The sequence below is a fragment of the Lutra lutra genome, chromosome 10 (assembly GCF_902655055.1).
Source record: "Lutra lutra chromosome 10, mLutLut1.2, whole genome shotgun sequence".
NCBI lineage: Eukaryota > Metazoa > Chordata > Mammalia > Carnivora > Mustelidae > Lutra > Lutra lutra.
This window is the reverse complement of record NC_062287.1, coordinates 88,337,951-88,356,246: the sequence shown is the minus strand read 5'-3', so window position 1 is coordinate 88,356,246 and position 18,296 is coordinate 88,337,951. Positions and strand designations below refer to the sequence as shown.

Sequence of the window (18,296 nt, the reverse complement as noted above, 5' to 3'; positions counted from 1 at the left end):
TGCAGCATCCCAGCCTACCCTAAAATCCACTCAGAGAGACATTGTTTTGTTTCCTCCATTGCTTGTTTTGTTTTGACTGTACTCATGTCCTCTGCAGTCACGCACAGGGTAACTATGATACCACGTCTATGTAATTTTCCCAAAGGCCAGCCTCACATACTAAACTTTAAGGAGGATTGCTGATCAGTGGGAGCAAAACCCTGGCAGAATTAGCAAATTAAGTGAAGAAACAAATCTGCCTTTGTACTCCCACTGTCTGGAATGAAAAACAAAATATTTCTGAAATGCAAAACGGAGGGGGAGACCAGCTTAGGAAGGAGAACGTTAAGGAGGAGCGCAGGGGAAGAAGTGTGTTTCACATATGTATTGTATTCACAGTCGTTCACACTTGCCAAGATTTGGTTTGTATCAGAGCATGACTACACAACCCATGGTTCATGTTTCTTCTGGAATATACTCTACAGAGCAAAGGGAAGAGTGGGACGTGATGGATGCTCTAGGAACCATGATGGTGGCATTGTCTGCGAGGATGGCTGACTGCTAATATTAGGGTGACTGCTTGAAAAAGGGACCCCACAACTCCTTGGATGTGCTCATACAATGTTTCCAGGTAGTCTCTGGTGTAACTCAAAGGGGTCTGGCTCCTAATGGTGCATGGCCCATTGGCAGGGTCAACGGCACTGAAGGAACGTTGCCCAGAATGGCATTGCCTAGACACCGTCTGCAGCCAAGAACAGGGCTGTCCTGGGGTAAGAGAGAGAGAGGATCCCAAGCAGACATTCTCCAGTCACTTCTGATTATAAGAGCAGTCAGGTCCCTGACACCCACCACTCACCGTGTCAAAGCACCCTCCGAGTATATCCTTGTATTCACTACCCTGTCCCACAGCTGGCAGTTAGTGAAGCTAGAACTTGAAGTCAGCCAAAGCCTGAGCGGGTCTAAAAATAGGGAACTTGTTAGTGCTATCATTAAAGAGTTCCAAAAAGCAGGTCTGGGCTCATCATGCAAAACAAATTTCTGAGGACTCTCACCTACGGTCATTGGAAGTGAGCTCTGTCCTAGAAAACGACGATCACGGTGCTGTGTTTGGAACTGCAGGTGCCGAGAAGAGAGCCAAGGGTGGAGGGGGCTTGTTAGGGAACTGGTGCAGCGTGATTCTACTCATTCTGTCTGTTTACCACAGAACCCTCCGTGGAAAAGAAAATCTTAGGCAAACCAACCAGGTATTAAAAGAGAACACTATAGCTGCTTTGCTGTCACAGAGAACAGCCCGAGTCAAGTCCAAAGCCCCCTTTGTACTACTGTCCTCCTCCCCACCACTGCGGCATGAAAGCTTAGCACTCCAAGAAGCAAAGTCCAAAACATGGATAGGCATCTCACCCCTCACTACAGATGAAAAATCAGCCCCCAGGGGCACCTGGCTCAGTGGGTTAAGCCTCTGCCTTCGGCTCGGGTCATGATCTCAGGGTCCTGGGATCAAGCCCCATATCAGGCTCTCTGCTCAGCAGGGAGCCTGCTTCCCCCTCTCTCTCTGTCTGCCTCTCTGCCTACTTGTGATCTCTGTCAAATAAATAAAAATCTTTAAAAAAAAAAAAAAGAAAGAAAAGAAAAGGTCTGCCCCCAAACCAAACCAGACAGCTGGATCCCTGCAAATTCTTTCTGGTCTTTATAGCAGACAGTCTAGACATTAGTTCCTATAAATGAGGCAGCCTGACTCTCGGCATTTCTTTTTCAATCACCCTATGGCTACCTGATGAATGGACACAAAGATGATGGTGCGATTATTAATAATAGTAACTAACTCTTCCTAACAGCTTAGTAAGTGTCCAGCATTGTCTAAACACCGAAGTAGAAATGTATTTAAACTCTGTGAGGTATCTGAGTACTCTCCATTTTTACAGATGAGGAAACTGAGGCACAGAGAGATTAAATAACTTGCCCAGTATGTAGAGGAACCAGGACAAACCCAGGCAGGTTTGTGTACCCCTGAAGCACTCCACACACGGTCTCCCGTGCGAAAATAATCAGCGTTAGGAAAGAAGAGCAGTCCATTGTCCCACCTCCCAGAGACGCCCACTGTGAGGGGCGATTTAATCTTGTTGGCGCTCCTTGTTGAGATTCACAAAGGCCGGGCACCTTCATTTCTGGCTGAGATGAAGTCGTTTCCTTTCGTGAGCTGTGGAGGGACGGACCTGAGACCCACCCGCTTTCCTCAGCACACAATAAGCAGGAAAAGCACCATGAAGAAAACAATCACTAACCCTTCGCTCGCGGCCATCATGTCATGTGGGGCCCTCTGGTCAGAATGTTCTGCTCTGGAGGCCAACACACTAGCTGGGGTGCTTCCCACCTGGCGGGGCTTCTCAGAAGGGATGCTCTACTGGGCAGCCTTCCTTCCCTGATCTTGCAAGAGGCTGACAAGCTTTGTCTTCACTACCCCCTTCATTGAGACTCACAGAACAAGTGAGTCCCCAGTGTCATGGGCACAAGACCCCCCCAGGCTGCTGATTAAGATGCAGATTCCTGGGCCCCCTCCTGGAGATTCTGTTTGGAGTCACCCCCCAATCTACGTGAACAGGTGAGGCGGGTGACCTGCCAAGCCCACTTTAGGAAACACTGGTTGGGGAATGTCCCTAAGAGCACAAGAGCACTGGGGTGGGGGGAGAGGAGAGCTTCATTCAGTTGCTGTTCACGAGAAAACTCAGGGAAACCTAGTTGTTTCAGTTTGGGGTTTGGGTTTTTTTTGGTCGGTATTAGGTGGAGCAGCTTCCCCCTGAGCCATGGAGAGAACACTAGGAGACTTATTCAGAAAAGGGATCAGCTGTGTCACTTGGGTCAGTCTACTGGCTGTCAGGCAGCAGGGGGCAAGCACAGGACGCTTCGAGCACAGGACAATGACAAGACCTGCATTTGCTGAATGTTTACCACATGACAGGTATTGTTTTAAGAGCGTCGTTCCGGAGAGCCACTGACTCTGCATAACCCAGTGAAATGCCACTATTCCTATCCCGTTTCACAGACACCACAGAGGAAGTACAGAGTGGGGCAGTAACTTGTCCAGGGCTGCACAGCAGTGGGGGGAAGGGGGGTAGCCAGACCTCTCGTGAGATGCTCTTAGCCACTGACCGGACAAGGCAGTTGTGCTAAGACAGACCCATCCCTGAGGGACCCAGGACTCCTCCAAAAGGCATCTTTGGCTCTAGGATATCCCAGGGGCCTGGCAGAACTGCTCAAGGACCCACAGAGCAATCTGAGGCTCTTCCTCCCCTCCGCTTCCTTCTCTCCTTGTTCAAGAGCTAAACTATCATGTTCCCCCTGCCTTCTCCTGCTCCCACCCAGAGTACATCTCCTGGGGGCCTAGTCCCATGCCGGTGTCCGTGTCCAGCAGACTATGTAATACAGCCTGAGTCATAACTCTTACTCCATGGCCTGTCCCCAAAGTCATGGTGGCCAGACATGTTCTTCCCCAAGTCACCATCAGAACCATATCCCAGCATGCTGTGAAGAAGCTAACTGGGAAAGTGGAGGGGGGGGAGGGGCTCACCTCCCAGGGGAGGACCTGAGTGGCAGCAGGGATGGGGAAGGGAGTGGGCACGGAGTTCGGCCTTGAGTCAAAGCACTGGGCAAGGTCACTGCTGTACCCCAGAAACATACCTATGGGCAGCAGGTGACACAGTCTCTCTCGCCCCTTCCCAGCATCAGACTGGCCAGTGTCCTCCATCCCAGGGAGCTGGGAACAGTCTCGGTTTGGTTTTTAAATGTCAGACAGCAAATGGCCAAGGCCCACCATGTTCTCCATCAGGACCATCTGCTCCCTGCCAAGCGACACAGCCTCCCTCGGCTCCCCACCGGCTGCCCGCATGCTGCCCGGGCTCTGCGAGCATTGTTTGAGTATCTGGGAGAGTGTCAAGGGGCAGGCTGTGCCAGGAGCTCAACAGAAAATGGCCCAGTGACAGGCAGCATAGTGACGGTGACGGGCTGGAGCAAGTTCCCCACTCGTTGGCCAAAATGTCCAAAATGTCCAAGAGAGAAAAATACATCACACTGGGTGACCACCCCAAAGTCACCATGTAAGCAGGCTGTCTTCCCTGAGCACCTTCTCTTAGCACAGGAGGCCAGTAAAAATCACCAGCTCATTCCCAGATCCCAAAAGAACTGGAGAAGCCAACAACAACCCTTCCACCCGATAAGAGTCAACAGGAGCCAAGATGGTCTTTGGTTAGATCCCTGCATATTTAATCCCACTAAGAATCAGAGACACTGATCGCCTATTTGCCTCCACCCCCCCCACCCCCCGCCCGCCAGCCCCACCAAATGAAGGGCACCGAGGACAGCAATAAGGAACTCCGGTACACAGGCAAGCCACACGTTTCCAAAGGACTCAAGAGAAGACCTTCTAATTTGGAATGAACCTGATGCCCTTCCAGGCAGCAGAATATGAAATACCCACATAGAACTGATCTCAGTCTCTTCCCTTTGTCCACTGATGCTAGAAAATCTTTTAGCCCTAAGTCATTCCCTCCATTTTACTGGACTCCTTACCGGAATCATACGTAGCAAAGGACATGATATTAACAATGTCAAAAGCTACAAGTTCCTGGGGTGCCTGGGTGGCTCAGTGGGTTAAGCCGCTGCCTTCGGCTCAGGTCACGATCTCAGGGTCCTGAGATCGAGCCCTACATTAGGCTCTCTGCTCAGCGGGGAGCCTGCCTCCCCCCTCTCTGGGCCTGCCTCTCTGCCTACTTGTGATCTCTCTCTCTGTCAGATAAATAAATAAAATCTTTAAAAAAAAAAAAAAACACAAGTTCCTGAAATGCTTTTTTAACAGTTAGCTTTTGACTTCAAAGATTCTCTCCAGCCCACCCTAACCCCCCACAGCTTCTCCCACTTTAAACCGTGGAAGACTACTCTTCTCAAGTGTAACAGACTAATACATCTCTCTGGTCACGTGTCTGTGTTATATGAACGCACCACTTCCTCTTAATTATTACTTCCTCATCTGTCTCTGAATTTTTTAAGAAGCCATTAGGCAACTGCAAACTAGCTGTGTCACAGATGACAGCACAAGTCGGCCTAAAAATAAAAATAAAAATAAAAAGACTGCACGGTCACAGCCTAACTTGGATCAGCAAAATTTGTCTCGATGCGCCAGGAAAAAAAAATTTTTTTGGCGTTCTGTGATTTTGCTGCCATTTAACTTTTATTAGCAATTATGGAGCCTGTTACCACCGACAACATCGTGCGGCTACAGCCAAGCCCTGGCAACAAGAGTGTGTCTCAACGATGGGGCCCCAGGAGACCGGGCCACACTCATTCTAGCGTGAGGGAAGAACTCAAACCCTCCCAGCTCTGAGCCAGTTTATGAAGATTCTCCCCTTGCAGGCAGGGAAAAGGTAGCACGTGGCACCGATAATAACAGAGTTCTCTGCACGTGGTGGGGAGGGCTGGCAAGACGGAGCGAGGCTGGTATTTGTGCACAAGTTGATTTAAAAGAGGACTCCAAGATGACTCCATGCCACTAACTTCTCGGCTGCTGACAGCATGAGCATGGAAGTCGGCAGCTCCCGAGAGAGTGATGGCAGGTCCCCAACAGCAGCTGGCTTCACCTGGGAGGGACAGAGGAAATGAGAAGAGGCCTGACGGGGTTTCTGGTAGATGCCGTTCAAGTCTCCTTGTCACCACTAGATAGGACTGGAATGACCCCAGCAGGGAGGGAGGAGGAGAGTGGTGACTAATAAGACAAAACTTTCTAAGAGCTGGGGCTGTCGGCTGACTTCCGAAATGAAAGAGCTGCTCTCCTCCAGGAAGAGACCAAACCGGACAAATTCCTCTCAGTTTTTCTCTAGGTTCTAGAGTACCTTACACCTCAACCTCTTCCCCCAGCCAGTCTGGGGTCTCCTGTCCCAGTTCCAAGGGAGAGGCATCACCACCCTGGTAGAGAGTCTGATCCTTCTCACCCTCTAGGGGGGGGGGTCGATGAGGGCTCGAGAGCACCGTAGTTGGGATGGGGCTCCCCCATCCTGGGCTGCCTCACAGCACAGCACATCCCTCAAAACAAACATCATGGGGTCCCTGGGTTCAGTCTTCTGAAGATGGTTCAGGGAAGGGCAGATGTTCATTGCTGACCTGAACAGACACAGTACTTCTGAAGTAGAACCATCCACCTTCCTTAGCCTCAACAACCTGCCGGAAAGGAGGATCCACAGAGCACTTTCCAGGCCACGTCTGCTGACTACAGGAGCCCAACGAAGTCTGGATCAAATCTTCCTGGGCAACCCTGGAGACTTTCCCTTCCAGGGGATCGTGTACAGCTGGGAGAGGCAGAAGATGGCAGAGTGAGTCTTATTCAGTGCCTGCTCTGCAGCAGACATCAGCTCCTGCATGTTGGCTTTTCCCACATACCGTTTCACACCTGTTCCCATTTCACAGATGAAGAAACTGAGGCTCCACCAAGGGAAGTGACTAGCCAGGGGCGAAGCTGCGATCTAGACCAGAAATGTGATTCCATGCAGCCAGTAAGAGTAGAGCTAGCATTTACTGAGGCCTTACTATGTGCCAGCAGCTACTTGAAAGGCTTTCAGGATTTTTAAGCTCGTTAATCCACATAGGAATTCTGTGGGATTTAAGGAAACGGAGGCAAAGGACCTCATCCAAGTCCCAAAGCTCACCTGTGACAGCGCCAGGATCCAAGCCAGGCAGCACGATTCCAGACCCAGACCCCCGCCCCAGAGCAGCATCGGCTGCTCCTGTCCTCAAGCACCCTAAGGAAATTGGACAGGTGGTGCATTTGTCAATTTGGAAAGGTCACTACTTTGGGCTGAGACACTGCATGCTAACGATCGGAGAAAATTCTACTTCACTGAATCCAACACACCACGGATTGCAAGGCATGCCACTATTTTACATACAACTAAGAAAGAAAAAACTTGGCCAATTCAAGTAGGACACTGTGTTTCCCTATCCCACCCATCATAAGAGGTGTCTCCCCTCCAGAGATGGGAAAACATGAAAAGGTGGGTGTCTCAGAACAGAAGTACCGGAGAACTTCCCATGAACAAGATGGTGGGATGCATGACAGGTGGGGCTTCTCTGAGCGCAGAAAGCATCCCAACGTGAAATCTGATCTTTCTCGAATACCTACCTATGATCTGGACTTTTAGGTGCAAGTTCGCAGTTTAGAAACATTGGCAGCTCATCTGTGTTTTTGCTGTCCTTGAGCAGGAGGGAGGAGACCTGCCTGACTACAGCCTGAGGGGCTGGGAGCCCTCCACCCTTCCCGCAGGTGGGCTGGACAGCAGGTGGGCTGGAAGGCGGAGAGCTAAGGGCAGGTGCAGTTAGAGCCCCTCCCAGCCCCGAGGCAGCCCAACGCTGCCTACACACTGGTTTGGCAGATCCTAGTACTCTTTCATCATGGAAATGGCCCAATCAAGATACCCGCTGATAGAAGGAAGACCGCACAGAGCTGGCTTTTTAAAACATATTTATTCTTTTTCTCATATATTGCCCTCTCCCCAGGCTTTCAAACCACTCCTGCTCCTGTTCCATGACCGTCATGTTACAAAGGGAAGGGTAAAACAAGTAACAACAAAACACCCCAAGTGGAGACCATGAGAAGCCACACGGCCCACGGGCCCCGCAGGGAGCTGTGGCCACTGTGGGCCACTGCACAGGCGTGACCTCCTCTATATTCACTCGGTGCCCCAGGTTGTGTGCGGGAACCTGTGAACACGACCTTACTTGGAAACACGGTCTTGGCAAATGGAACCTAGTTAAGAAGAGGTCATAATGGATTAAGGTGGACCCTAATCCAGTGATGCATGTCTTTTTAGGACGAGGGGAATCTGTACACAGAGACAGATGCCTAGGGAAAGGGCCCCATGAAGGCAGAGGCAGAAATCTGCAGGGTCGCACCCACAAGCCAAAGAAGTCAAGGAACGCCAGCAATGACGGAAGGACCCTGGCCCGCAGAGCTTTCGGAGAAAGCACAGCACCTTGGCACCTTGGCACCTTGACTTTGGACGTCCAGCTTCCAGACCCGTGAGGGAATGCCTCTGTTGCTGGAGGCCATCCATCCAGCTTGCGGTGTTCTGTTACCACAAGCCTAGCAAACAGATACACTAGGAAGGTTTGAGCACTGTGTGTTTCCCCATGTGGTGTAAAACATCACCAGCAACTTCAGACAGGGACCTTTGAGAAAAGTTAGCATCCGGTCAAATTCATGTTACGTCAAGCAGTGCTCAACGGGCCAGAAAGGTCTGCGTGCAGCTGTCGGTGACCAGCTGGGAATTTAGGCCGTGATCCCAACACCTGGACTGAAAGGCTCGCCTCACCTGGGTGCAGGACACAGAGGGCATGCCCGGGGCAGAGTGGGGGGCAGTAAGAGGACCAGGAAGACCGTGGCTTGTACAAGTTCTAGGCCAAAAACCTTGCAGGCTGCTGCAGGGCACAGTGTGGGTTTCAGGCCAGGGTGGCGAAGGGCGGCAGGGGAGATTGGACACTAAAGAAGGCTGTTTGGGCAATGAAGCAAAATGCCATCATCAAAATCCACTTAGACGCTTAATTGTGCGGGGCTGCAGCAGAGCTGGGAGCAAGCGGATGCGGCCACTCTGCGGGCGGGGGCCAACAGCAGGTCCATTAACCAGAGGTCCCCAACCGCGTGCAGGACAGCTCCCTCGAAACTTCCCTCCTGCAGCCCCGAGAACTGCCAGGCTCATCTCAGACCCTCAGATGTTTGTTTCCTTCCCTTCTGCACTGGCTGCGGTGTGCAGCTGGCTCCCTAGGGCTCTCCGCTACAGAGAATTTTGTAAAAGCTCATGACTGTGTTCTTTTGGCTCTCTAAAGCGAAAAGAAGATACTGACCCAGCAAAAGAAGGTGTTGCCATGGCTTAGGTTCTCCAGGGGAGAGCAGGAAGCAGGAAGAGCGGGGGTGGAGGAGAAGGGAACGTGAGGTTCTAGAAGAAGGGAGCCAGGGGCGGGCTGGGCCAGTAATGTGCAGCGTTGCAACGGCCAGGAATGGCAGAACGGGCTTGGATTTCAGCAAGAATGCCACAGGGCTTACTGAGGGAATAATGTCGGGAGGCATCTACTGAATGCTTAGCCCGTGCCAGGCACCCAGCTCCAAGCCTCAAACGTATTAGCTCATTTAAGACAACGGTGCCCTGTGGTCCACCCTTGCTGGACCAGCAAACAGTGCCTATTGTTCAAGGTCAGCTCCTTTCCTACTGGCTCACGGTCTAGACATGGCGCCTACTGGTTTTGACGTCACCCCTGGCGTGGGGACCATCATTACCTCCCTTTGACAGATGAGGAAATAGGTACAGAGTCAGGTAAGATGGTGCCCAGGGCCTTGAAGGTCATACATGGAGGCTGGCCCGAGGACCCTGTTCCCAACTGTGGGATTTACGGTCTCACATTTGAGATGAAAACTGTTCAGTGAAGTGGGCCGGGAGGTGGGGGGGGCAGGGAGGGGCACACCCGGAATTACCTAAGGTGTTTTGAAACAAGTATGTGAACAAACAAAAAGGCAGAGTTCAAAAGGGGGGTGTCGTAAACACACGGAGAGGTCACGGATCCCTCCCACGCAGGGATACCACAAAGGAAGAGCGAGCTTTTGCTCTTAAGTGTTTAATGGACAGAGCGTTAAACCGCAACGATACTCTCTAGACTCTTGTTGTAAGTTCCAGTCCAGTTTTGTGAAGCTCGATGTCTTCAGAAGGCTTTTGAAATTCAGCCCTTAACCACGGCGAGCCAGATCCCAGATCTGGAGGAAAAGGGATGTCGCCACGTGAGCAGGAGCGGAGGGCAGGGCTCCTGGGGAGGCACAGCGGCCTTGCAGGAAGGAGGTAATAAAGGGCCCACAACAGCCCAAATGGATTTAAGTGCCCCTGGGAAGGGAGCGCACCCGATTCCCGGGGCTGCCACCGCACAGCGCCTACCCTGAGTGGTTTTAACGAACAGAAGTTTATTCTCTCACATTTCTGGAAGAAAGTCTGCCATCAAGGTATCATCACCAGGGCTCCAAGACTCTGGTGGACGTCTTCCTGCCTCTCTTCAGCTTCTGGTGGCAGCGGTCAGAGTATGGCATTCCGTGGCTCACAGCTACATGGCCCTGATCTCTGCCTCCGCCGTCAGTGGGCCTTCTTCCCTCATATTGTCACAGTGTCTTCTTACAAGGACACCCATGATGCTGGATTAAGGGCCCACGCTACTCCAGTATGACCTCGTCTTACCTAATTCATCCTCAATGATCCCAATTCCAAATAAGGTCCCATTCTGAGGTACTAGGGCTTAGGGGTTCAACATATCTTTCGGGAGATGGAATTCAACCTATAACAACAGTACGAGTCTTATTTTCAAATTATTACAGAAAAGAAAACGCAGAAGCAGGATGCCTGTGAATGTCACCTGGTACACAGCAGTGGGGCTGCTGTCACTCACCATGTAACAATTTTTTTTTAAAGATTTTATTTCCTGGGGTGTCTGGGTGGCTCAGTGGATTAAGCCACTGCCTTCGGCTCAGGTCATGATCTCAGGGTCCTGGGATCGAGCCCCACATTGGTCTCTCTGCTCAGCAGGGAGCCTGCTTCCCCCTCACTCTCTCTGCCTGACTCTCTGCCTACTTGTGATCTCTCTCTCTCTCTCTCTCTCTCTCTGTCAAATAAATAAATAAATAAAACCTTTAAAAAAAGAAAAAAAATATTTTATTTCCTTATTTGAGAGAGCGTGCAGCAGCATGAGCTGGGGTGGGGGGAGGGGGCAGAGGGAGAGGGACAAGCAGACTCCCCGCAGAGCAGGGAGCCCCGACACTGACCTCGGCGGGGGGGGAGGGGGGGTAGGGGGTGTGTGGCTGGACTGGATCCCGGGATCCTGAGACCACAACCCAAGCCTAACTCAGATGCTCAACCAACTGAGCCACACAGGCACCCCACCATGCAACAATCTTCTAAAAACAAAAGCGAGACATGTTGATGCCTTGGATGGGTGATAAAAGTGTTACAATTTGGTGCCCTCCACAATAGAAACATATCATCGCACAGTCCCAGAGGCCAGAAGTCCAAAATCAAAGTGTCAGAAGGTGATGGGTTCCCTCTGAGGGGTGTGAGCAAGGTCTACACCAGACCTCTCTCTTTAGCATTAAATGGCCACCTTCTCTCTGTGTCTTCATAGTCTTTCTTCTGCTGTATCTCTGCATCCAAAACTCCCCTTTCCGTAAGGACACAAATTTCCACTCCCTGGTCTTCTGGGGGAATTCTGGATGTGAGCCAAGTACTAGCACCTTGGTGGAACAGGTGAATTACTGCGGACATTTTATATGGACAACACCTCTGACTCTCAGTTTTGTCCCCTCATCTCTGCCTGCCCTGTAGCACCCAGCTTACAAGAAAACATTACATGTGGTGCCACCTAGAGGCAGAAGGTGAGAACAACGATAAAAAGGAAAGGAAGACTTTCTGCCCACCCCCCTCTAATGTCCTCCCCCTTTATATTTCTTGTGTGTTCTTTATTCCAAACTTGCCCTCTGAAGCCTCTCATGGATTTCAACCATCACACCAGAGCAATGAAAAGTCATGCTCACGGAATGGTTGTTAACAGTAAAAGCAAGGAAAATTCAAGTTCCATTTTTGTACTTTTCTGTCTCTGGACTTGGAGAGCCATTAAAATCTTCCCATTTGACAAGATCCTTGAATTCATCCCCATCTCCTCTCCACCCCCACCAACCCATGCACACGCGCATGTATGCATGCACACATACTCAGCCTGAGATTTGAAAGTCTATGCATGCCTGATCAAAGACACCGATCAATTTTTCAGATAAGACCAGTTTGTGACACAGAACTCAAACCTCCAAGACCTCTCCCCCATGTGGTCAGGACACAGAGAGATGGCAGCTAAAATCTGACACCACGATGGAAGGAGATCTTAAGGCTCGTGACTCCGGGTCACGTGTGAGTTTTGGAAATCTGGACGGCTGCTTTATTATGACAGCGCGTGTCAGTAATGACACTACCGTCTCTTCTTACAGAGACTCACAGCACTAAGGGCCATTTCAGAAATCATTTACAGAGAAGAACATCATCAACGTTTCTCAACGTTTTTTTCAAAAGCAGGTTAGCAGTAGAGGAATCTGATTCAGCACAGAGATCCAGGTAGAGAAAGCCTGTGGTCTCTGATGGACACAGGTGATGGGCACTTAATCTCTGGGACAATAGGCCAGCTCTAGCAATCTCTTTGTGGCTCAGGTCCCTCATCCAGAAATAAAAACAGTCCTTTCCTCATAAGGCTTGTGACAATCAAATGAGCTAATACAGCACAAAGTGCCTGGGACAGGGCAACCCAGAAGAAGCTCTCAAAATATCTGATTTCGTGAGGCTTCCACATTTTTCTAAACTGTCTCTATTCCTTTCACTACTTAAAAAAAAAAAAAAAAAGTTTAGATAAAATGATCATTTCATCAACCAAAAGCAGAAATTCCCTCAAACTAACAAGCCTCTTAAAACCCTAAGGAGGAGGTTCTTCAGATTCACAAGGAGGAAAATTTAATGACACAACCCGAGTGGAAATTTATTCTAGTCCATTAATAGATAATACACAAAGTCAGAAACATGAGTAGTAAATAGGGCTATAGGAAAACATTCAACTTCTTTAGATAATAAAAAATTAAAATGTATAACTTTTCTATTAAATTAGCCAGAAAAAATATTTTTTAGAGGTATTATCCAAAGCTGCCAAGACGAAAATAAAACCAGAATTCTCACACGTTGCCAGTGAGGGAGCACACATGGGTACGAACCATTAGCAAAACAAACAGGCACTGGTTTCAAGAACCAAAAAAGGCTCCTGTCCTTTGACCCAGTAATTTCACTTCTGAGAACCTAGCCTCAGAAAATCTCTCACAACGGGGGAAGTCATGTCTACCCTCACATTCACAACATTGAACGCTATTTCTAACCGCGGAAAGCTGGAAACAACATAAATGCCAAATCTTTATGTAGAGTCAGTACGCTATACAACACCACCTGAATGGACTATTTTTCTAAGCATGAAAACTGATAGAGAAATATGAAAAAATACATTAAAATGTTAAAAGGTCAAAATGTTGCCAGGGGAAAAGATCAAAATATAACACTACGTACCCACAGTGATTATAGCTGGGAAGAGCCCTGAATAAAAACTTCTAAGATGCTGACAGTGGTTCCATTAGAGTTCAGACTATAGGCGCGATGCTGCTGTTTCTCCTCCCCGTTCCCCCAACTTTCACAGTATGTGATTTTTATTATGTTCATCATAAAAGAAGTTTTTTCCTGTCTCACGAAAATCCTTCCTCTGCTGTGGGCACAGAATAGCTTCTCACCGCCTCATATCCCACCACAACACAGCTCTCCAGGCTCTTCCCTCACCCTTTGGAAAGGGCAAGAATTCTCCTTTTTTAAGTGTACTATCTTCAAAATACCAAAGTTATTCCATAGGATACATGAGGCAATTGCCTCTCTGTGGCGAGGAAATCAGCCACCTTCACTCTCCTCCGTGTAAGGACCACACTGTTCCGAAGAATCGAAGAAAGGACAACGAGGTGGCATTTGAATTCTACAGGAGCTGCTCTCAAAGGGACCTCGAAAAGATGGTGCAACTGAGACCCTGAAGACCTCAGCGAGACCCAGCCTGGCTCGGGTGAAAACCATCGTGTAAGCTCCCTCACAGACCCCAAATGTTTAAACACCCACCACAGGGCAATGGTTAGGGTACACCACACCAATGTGACAGCACAGTAGGCAACCTCACAAAACAACAATCGTGAAGGCTACATATGGCCATCTGCCAGAGGGCCTCCAACGGGAAGCAGAAAAAGGAAGGTTACTCCATCACATGTCGTCATGATGACACCTGCGTCAAACAGTTTGTACAGACTGACCAGTAATGCTAACGTTTTCACGCCTCTACGAATCCCAGCCACTGGGCTGTGTGCTCAACGTGCATTTAACCTTCACAGAAAGGATTACCAGAGCCCTGTTATTCTCATTTTGGAGAGGAGGACACTGAGAGACATCAGGAGGCTAAGGCATCCTCCTTTAGTCCTCCCCAGGGCAAAGGTCTAGAACATCCTGGTAACTTCCTTAAGATCACCGAGCATGTGATCTGGGCAGAGGGGTGGGAGGGACTGAGGAGATTTGGACAGTCTGTCCCCAGGGTTCATCCCTCAACCCCTGGACTGGGAAGAAATATGTAAGAAATTCAATTCAAAAGGCAAGTAGAATTTGTTTTAGAAAAGTGACCTCTTCCTTCCCTCCCCTACCTAAACCTTTTAATGTTCTGTTCTTATGATTTAAAGACAAAAGGAAAAAAAGAAAGGCAAGAGAGGAGGGGTTCTTTAATGTGTGTGTTTGTGTGTACGGTTTTTTAAAATTATGTTTTAATCAAAACACTAAATAAGTGCCAGTCAAGTCTTTATTACGCCTGGGGGTTAAGGGTAGGAAATGAGGAGGAAAAAAAGACTGAGAACAGCCAAGGCAAGCGTGTTTCAAACCAAACCGAATAGTGCCAGGCCGCTGCCTGTCCCATCTTTTTTTTTTTTTTTTTTTTAATATTCTCTTTCCATCACCTTTTCCAGTTTGTGCATGAATTCCGAAATCATGGAACTGGACTGACAAAGACAGAACGTCTCACAGTACCCTAACCACACAGCTGCTATTGACAGAGCCAGGAATAAAACTCAAGTCGCAGGTCTGAACCCTGCATGCTTTCACAAACGGACCCTGTGCTCAATGTTCCGGCTCTGCTACAGAAAATCAGCATTTGCTAGAGCTCACAGACCCTATTCCAAAAATGCTCATTCCACATCTTCGTGGAGTGTTTAATAATGCTCAAAACTGGACGGACTGCAGAGTTCACGCACACGATCTCGTGTGTAACTCAAAATTACAAGCGTCACATTGCTAGCAACTTTGGAGACCTGGACACAGAGAAAGCTGAAACAGACATTAATACTTTTTTAAAAATTCTGCAAAAGTAAAAATGCATTATGTATACTGGTCTGTTTGGGGAAAAGTCACAAGCAATAAAATGAATGCTGCTTCCCACCACACAAAAATATTCCTAATCCACCGGCTCGCAAACCTCTGAAGAGTGGGGGGCAGGCAAGCAGGGATACTGGACCCCGAGATGGACACGGGGCCAGTCTCTGAACGGGCAACCTGCCCAAGGGAGCGCATCATGAGGGTTGGGCGGCTAGCTCCGGAGGTGGGCTCTGGCCCAGTTTCCCTTCCCGTACGTCAACAGACTGGGCCTCAAATCCTAGGAACAGCTACGTGAAAGTTCAAATTATCATCCCCTCAGCCATTTCCTCAGCTGGCTTCCAGAAAGAGACCGGATTCGGAGCCAGAACACACAGTTCTCCTGTCAGTGAGGCCCTGTGGCGGGGTGCCTGAAGCCCACGGACGAGCCAGGAGCCAGCGTCCAGCTGTGTGGTCCCAAGGCAGTGACCCATGAGGGAACCCTGGGTCCCAGCACTCCTCAGGTGTCACTCCCGCCTACCAGGGTGCCAGGGCCGAGCTCACTGCGCAGCACCGAGCTTTGGAGCAAGAAAGAATTCCGCTCTCCAGGGCGGGGAGTGTGATCACCCGACACCCCAGACGCCCTCACTCCCATCCAGCGCCTCCTTTCTTGCAGGTCACCGCGGACTCCAATCTCGTGCATATTTCGAGGGCTCGGAATGGAAAAAACACTGAAGAAGGAGGCAGGGTGGGGAGGATAAGAAAGAACCCCCAGCTCCTGGGGGTGCCCGTCTGAAGAGGATTCCCCACAGCAGCAGGGAAAAGGCCAAGTAGTGGCAAATTACTGCCTCCTGGCTACCAGCTCTGTGCAGGCCACTTGGCCAGATGCCATCCCTGATTTACCCAGAAAGAACATCTCACAGGACGTGAAAGATGGTTACCAGCCCGGGCCTTGGGGTCAGGCAGCCCTGAGTTCAAATCCAGCTCGGCTCCTTACCAGTCGGGAGACGCTAAAACTACCTCACCTCTGGGAGTTTTGGGGTCCTCATATGCAAAGCAAAAGCAAAGACAGCGCCCCAGGGTGGGGTGAGGAGAGCCCAGTGGAGGGGTCCTCTGCTGTTCCACAGCCGCGGCTCCGTCCCCTCCAGGACTCCAGGCTCCACACCCACCGTGCTGCTCCCAGGCAGAGCTACAGAGTGGAGAGGGCCAGGCTGCTGGCCAGAGGCCCAAACCTAGCTGCCTGCGGCATGTGGGGTGGGCAGGGTCTGAGCCAGATTAGGCCCTTGTCCCCGCAGCCCCTGGACTGTCCCCACCCCCACCCTGCAAAGGGTAGGCCACTCACGGCACTCCTTCTCGTCACTCTTGTCGAAGCAGTCGGGCAGCCCATCACACTGCCAGGCCCCGGGGATGCACCGCCCGTTGCCGCACATGAAGTTGCCCGGAATGTTGCACTCGTTGGTGAAGTTGTTCCCAGGGAGCAACTGGCTCTCTGCAGGAGAGAGGGGACGGGAGATCAGATGGGCAGAGGGGGCATGGAGCTGCGTCCCCACCACGGAACAGACCCTTGTTCAAAGGGGGTCTCGTACGTGAGACTTCCGGTGGGCAACCTGACCTGACTTCTCTGGGCCTCAGTGTGCTCATCTGCACAATGGACTGATAATCCGCCCCACCCCACCCTGGAGACTGAGAACTAAATGGGAAAATACGGGGAACGCCTGGAGTGGGTGCTCAGCACACAGTAGGAACTCACTGACTTACTGCTGAAAAGCTCGGTCATAAACCCAAACATTCTTCCCGGCCATCAGCTGTGGCTAAGAACAAAGGCTCCAAGTCACGAGTGAGCACTGGGCTCCCACTGCCTCCAACAGCAGGAAATGCGGGATCCTACCCCGCCTCGGACTCTAGGGTCCTCGAACCACTGAGTATCTGAACCTGGGCCATTCAGCAATAACACCGGGAGACCATTGCCCTTCAGCCCACCAACCCACCATGAGGTCACATGGGGAGGAAAGGCCAAACTGAAACCTGAACTCAGGCCTTCTAACCCCCATGGGGGGCACCGAGGTCACTGGACTATTTGCCAAGAGTTCCAAGAACCAAGCCCCAATATTTCGATCCCAGTCCACTGAGCACAGCTATCAACTGCCACAGCCCTGACCAGAAAGGGTCAAGTCTTAGGCTGTTAAGCAAACAGGGACGGCCAAGGTCATGGGGCGGGGTGCTGAATTCATCCACCAAAGGACCCCAGGGCAGATTTTCAAGGAAGCCAGAATCTGATGAATCTCATGGGTCTGAGCCAGGGCCGTCCATGGCCGGGAGATAAGGAACCATCTGGAAGTGAAGTTGTCTTAGGGGAAAGGAGAGGAAAAAAGACCTGGACGTCCCTGGGTCCCTCCTGAATCTTCAATAAGCATTTACCGAACACTCATGACCAGACACCTGTGCAGGTCCTAACCATGCAGAGTTGAACACTGGGGCTCCCCACTTCAATGCTGGGAAGGCACGAGGGTATGCTAATGATCGAATGATCTTACTGCCAGGTGCAGAGAGAGAGGGTGCCCAGATCTGCCTGGGAGCGGGGGGAGCAGAGCAGGGCCCATGATCCTCCTTCACAGGCTTTACCAAAAGGAAGCATCTCATGCCAGATCTCTGACATGACCTCTGTTTCATGCCACTAGCCTTTACATGGCTTATTTTTATCTGGGAGTCTCCTAATAACCCCCTACGTACGCTTTCATATACAATGTCTGTCCCTCTGTGAACTGTTCCCCGACTTCTCCAAGCAGAAATGAGCCCTTACTCTGTGCTGCAGCTTGAGTACTACTGAGGCGACACTAAAGATATTTTACGAAGGAACAAGTAGGTAACAACAAACTGGAATGGACACAGTCATAGGCAAGCAGGGCCACGTCAGCCAAGGAGACTCCCCATAGACCACCCACCCCACGTCAGCCACGGAGACTCCCCGTAGACCACTCCACCCCACCCCACTGCGCTGAATTAGTATCTACCTGCACATCTCTCTAGCGAAAATAAGCCTTAGTAGTTCACTGGTGAATTCTAGAACAGCAGCTCTAAGTGAGGGGAGGGCCTCACCCTACCCACATTGGAAGCCTGAACATCTCCCCGGCCCCTCCCCTCACTCCACCTCCCCCTACAGTGGGCCAGCCCCCCATCAAGCCCTGCATGCCCGTCACAGTGCCACAAGCTTGCCTCCAGCCCGATGACCTCCATCCCCTCCCAGCATGCCACCACAGTCTCCCAGAGTGGCCTTCCCACTCCCCCCAGCACCACATCCTCCTCTGTAGC

At 50.6% G+C, this 18,296-nt stretch overlaps 1 protein-coding gene across 1 annotated transcript in view; it reads right to left on the bottom strand.

Annotated features, from left to right (window-relative positions):
• Nucleotides 1–18,296, bottom strand: part of LDLRAD3 (low density lipoprotein receptor class A domain containing 3) — a 223,941-nt gene that overhangs the window by 139,235 nt on the left and 66,410 nt on the right. Inside the window, exon 2 of the mRNA XM_047691906.1 lies at nt 16,330–16,476. Coding sequence (XP_047547862.1) covers nt 16,330–16,476 — 147 coding nt within the window. The remainder of the gene's footprint in view (nt 1–16,329; nt 16,477–18,296) is intronic.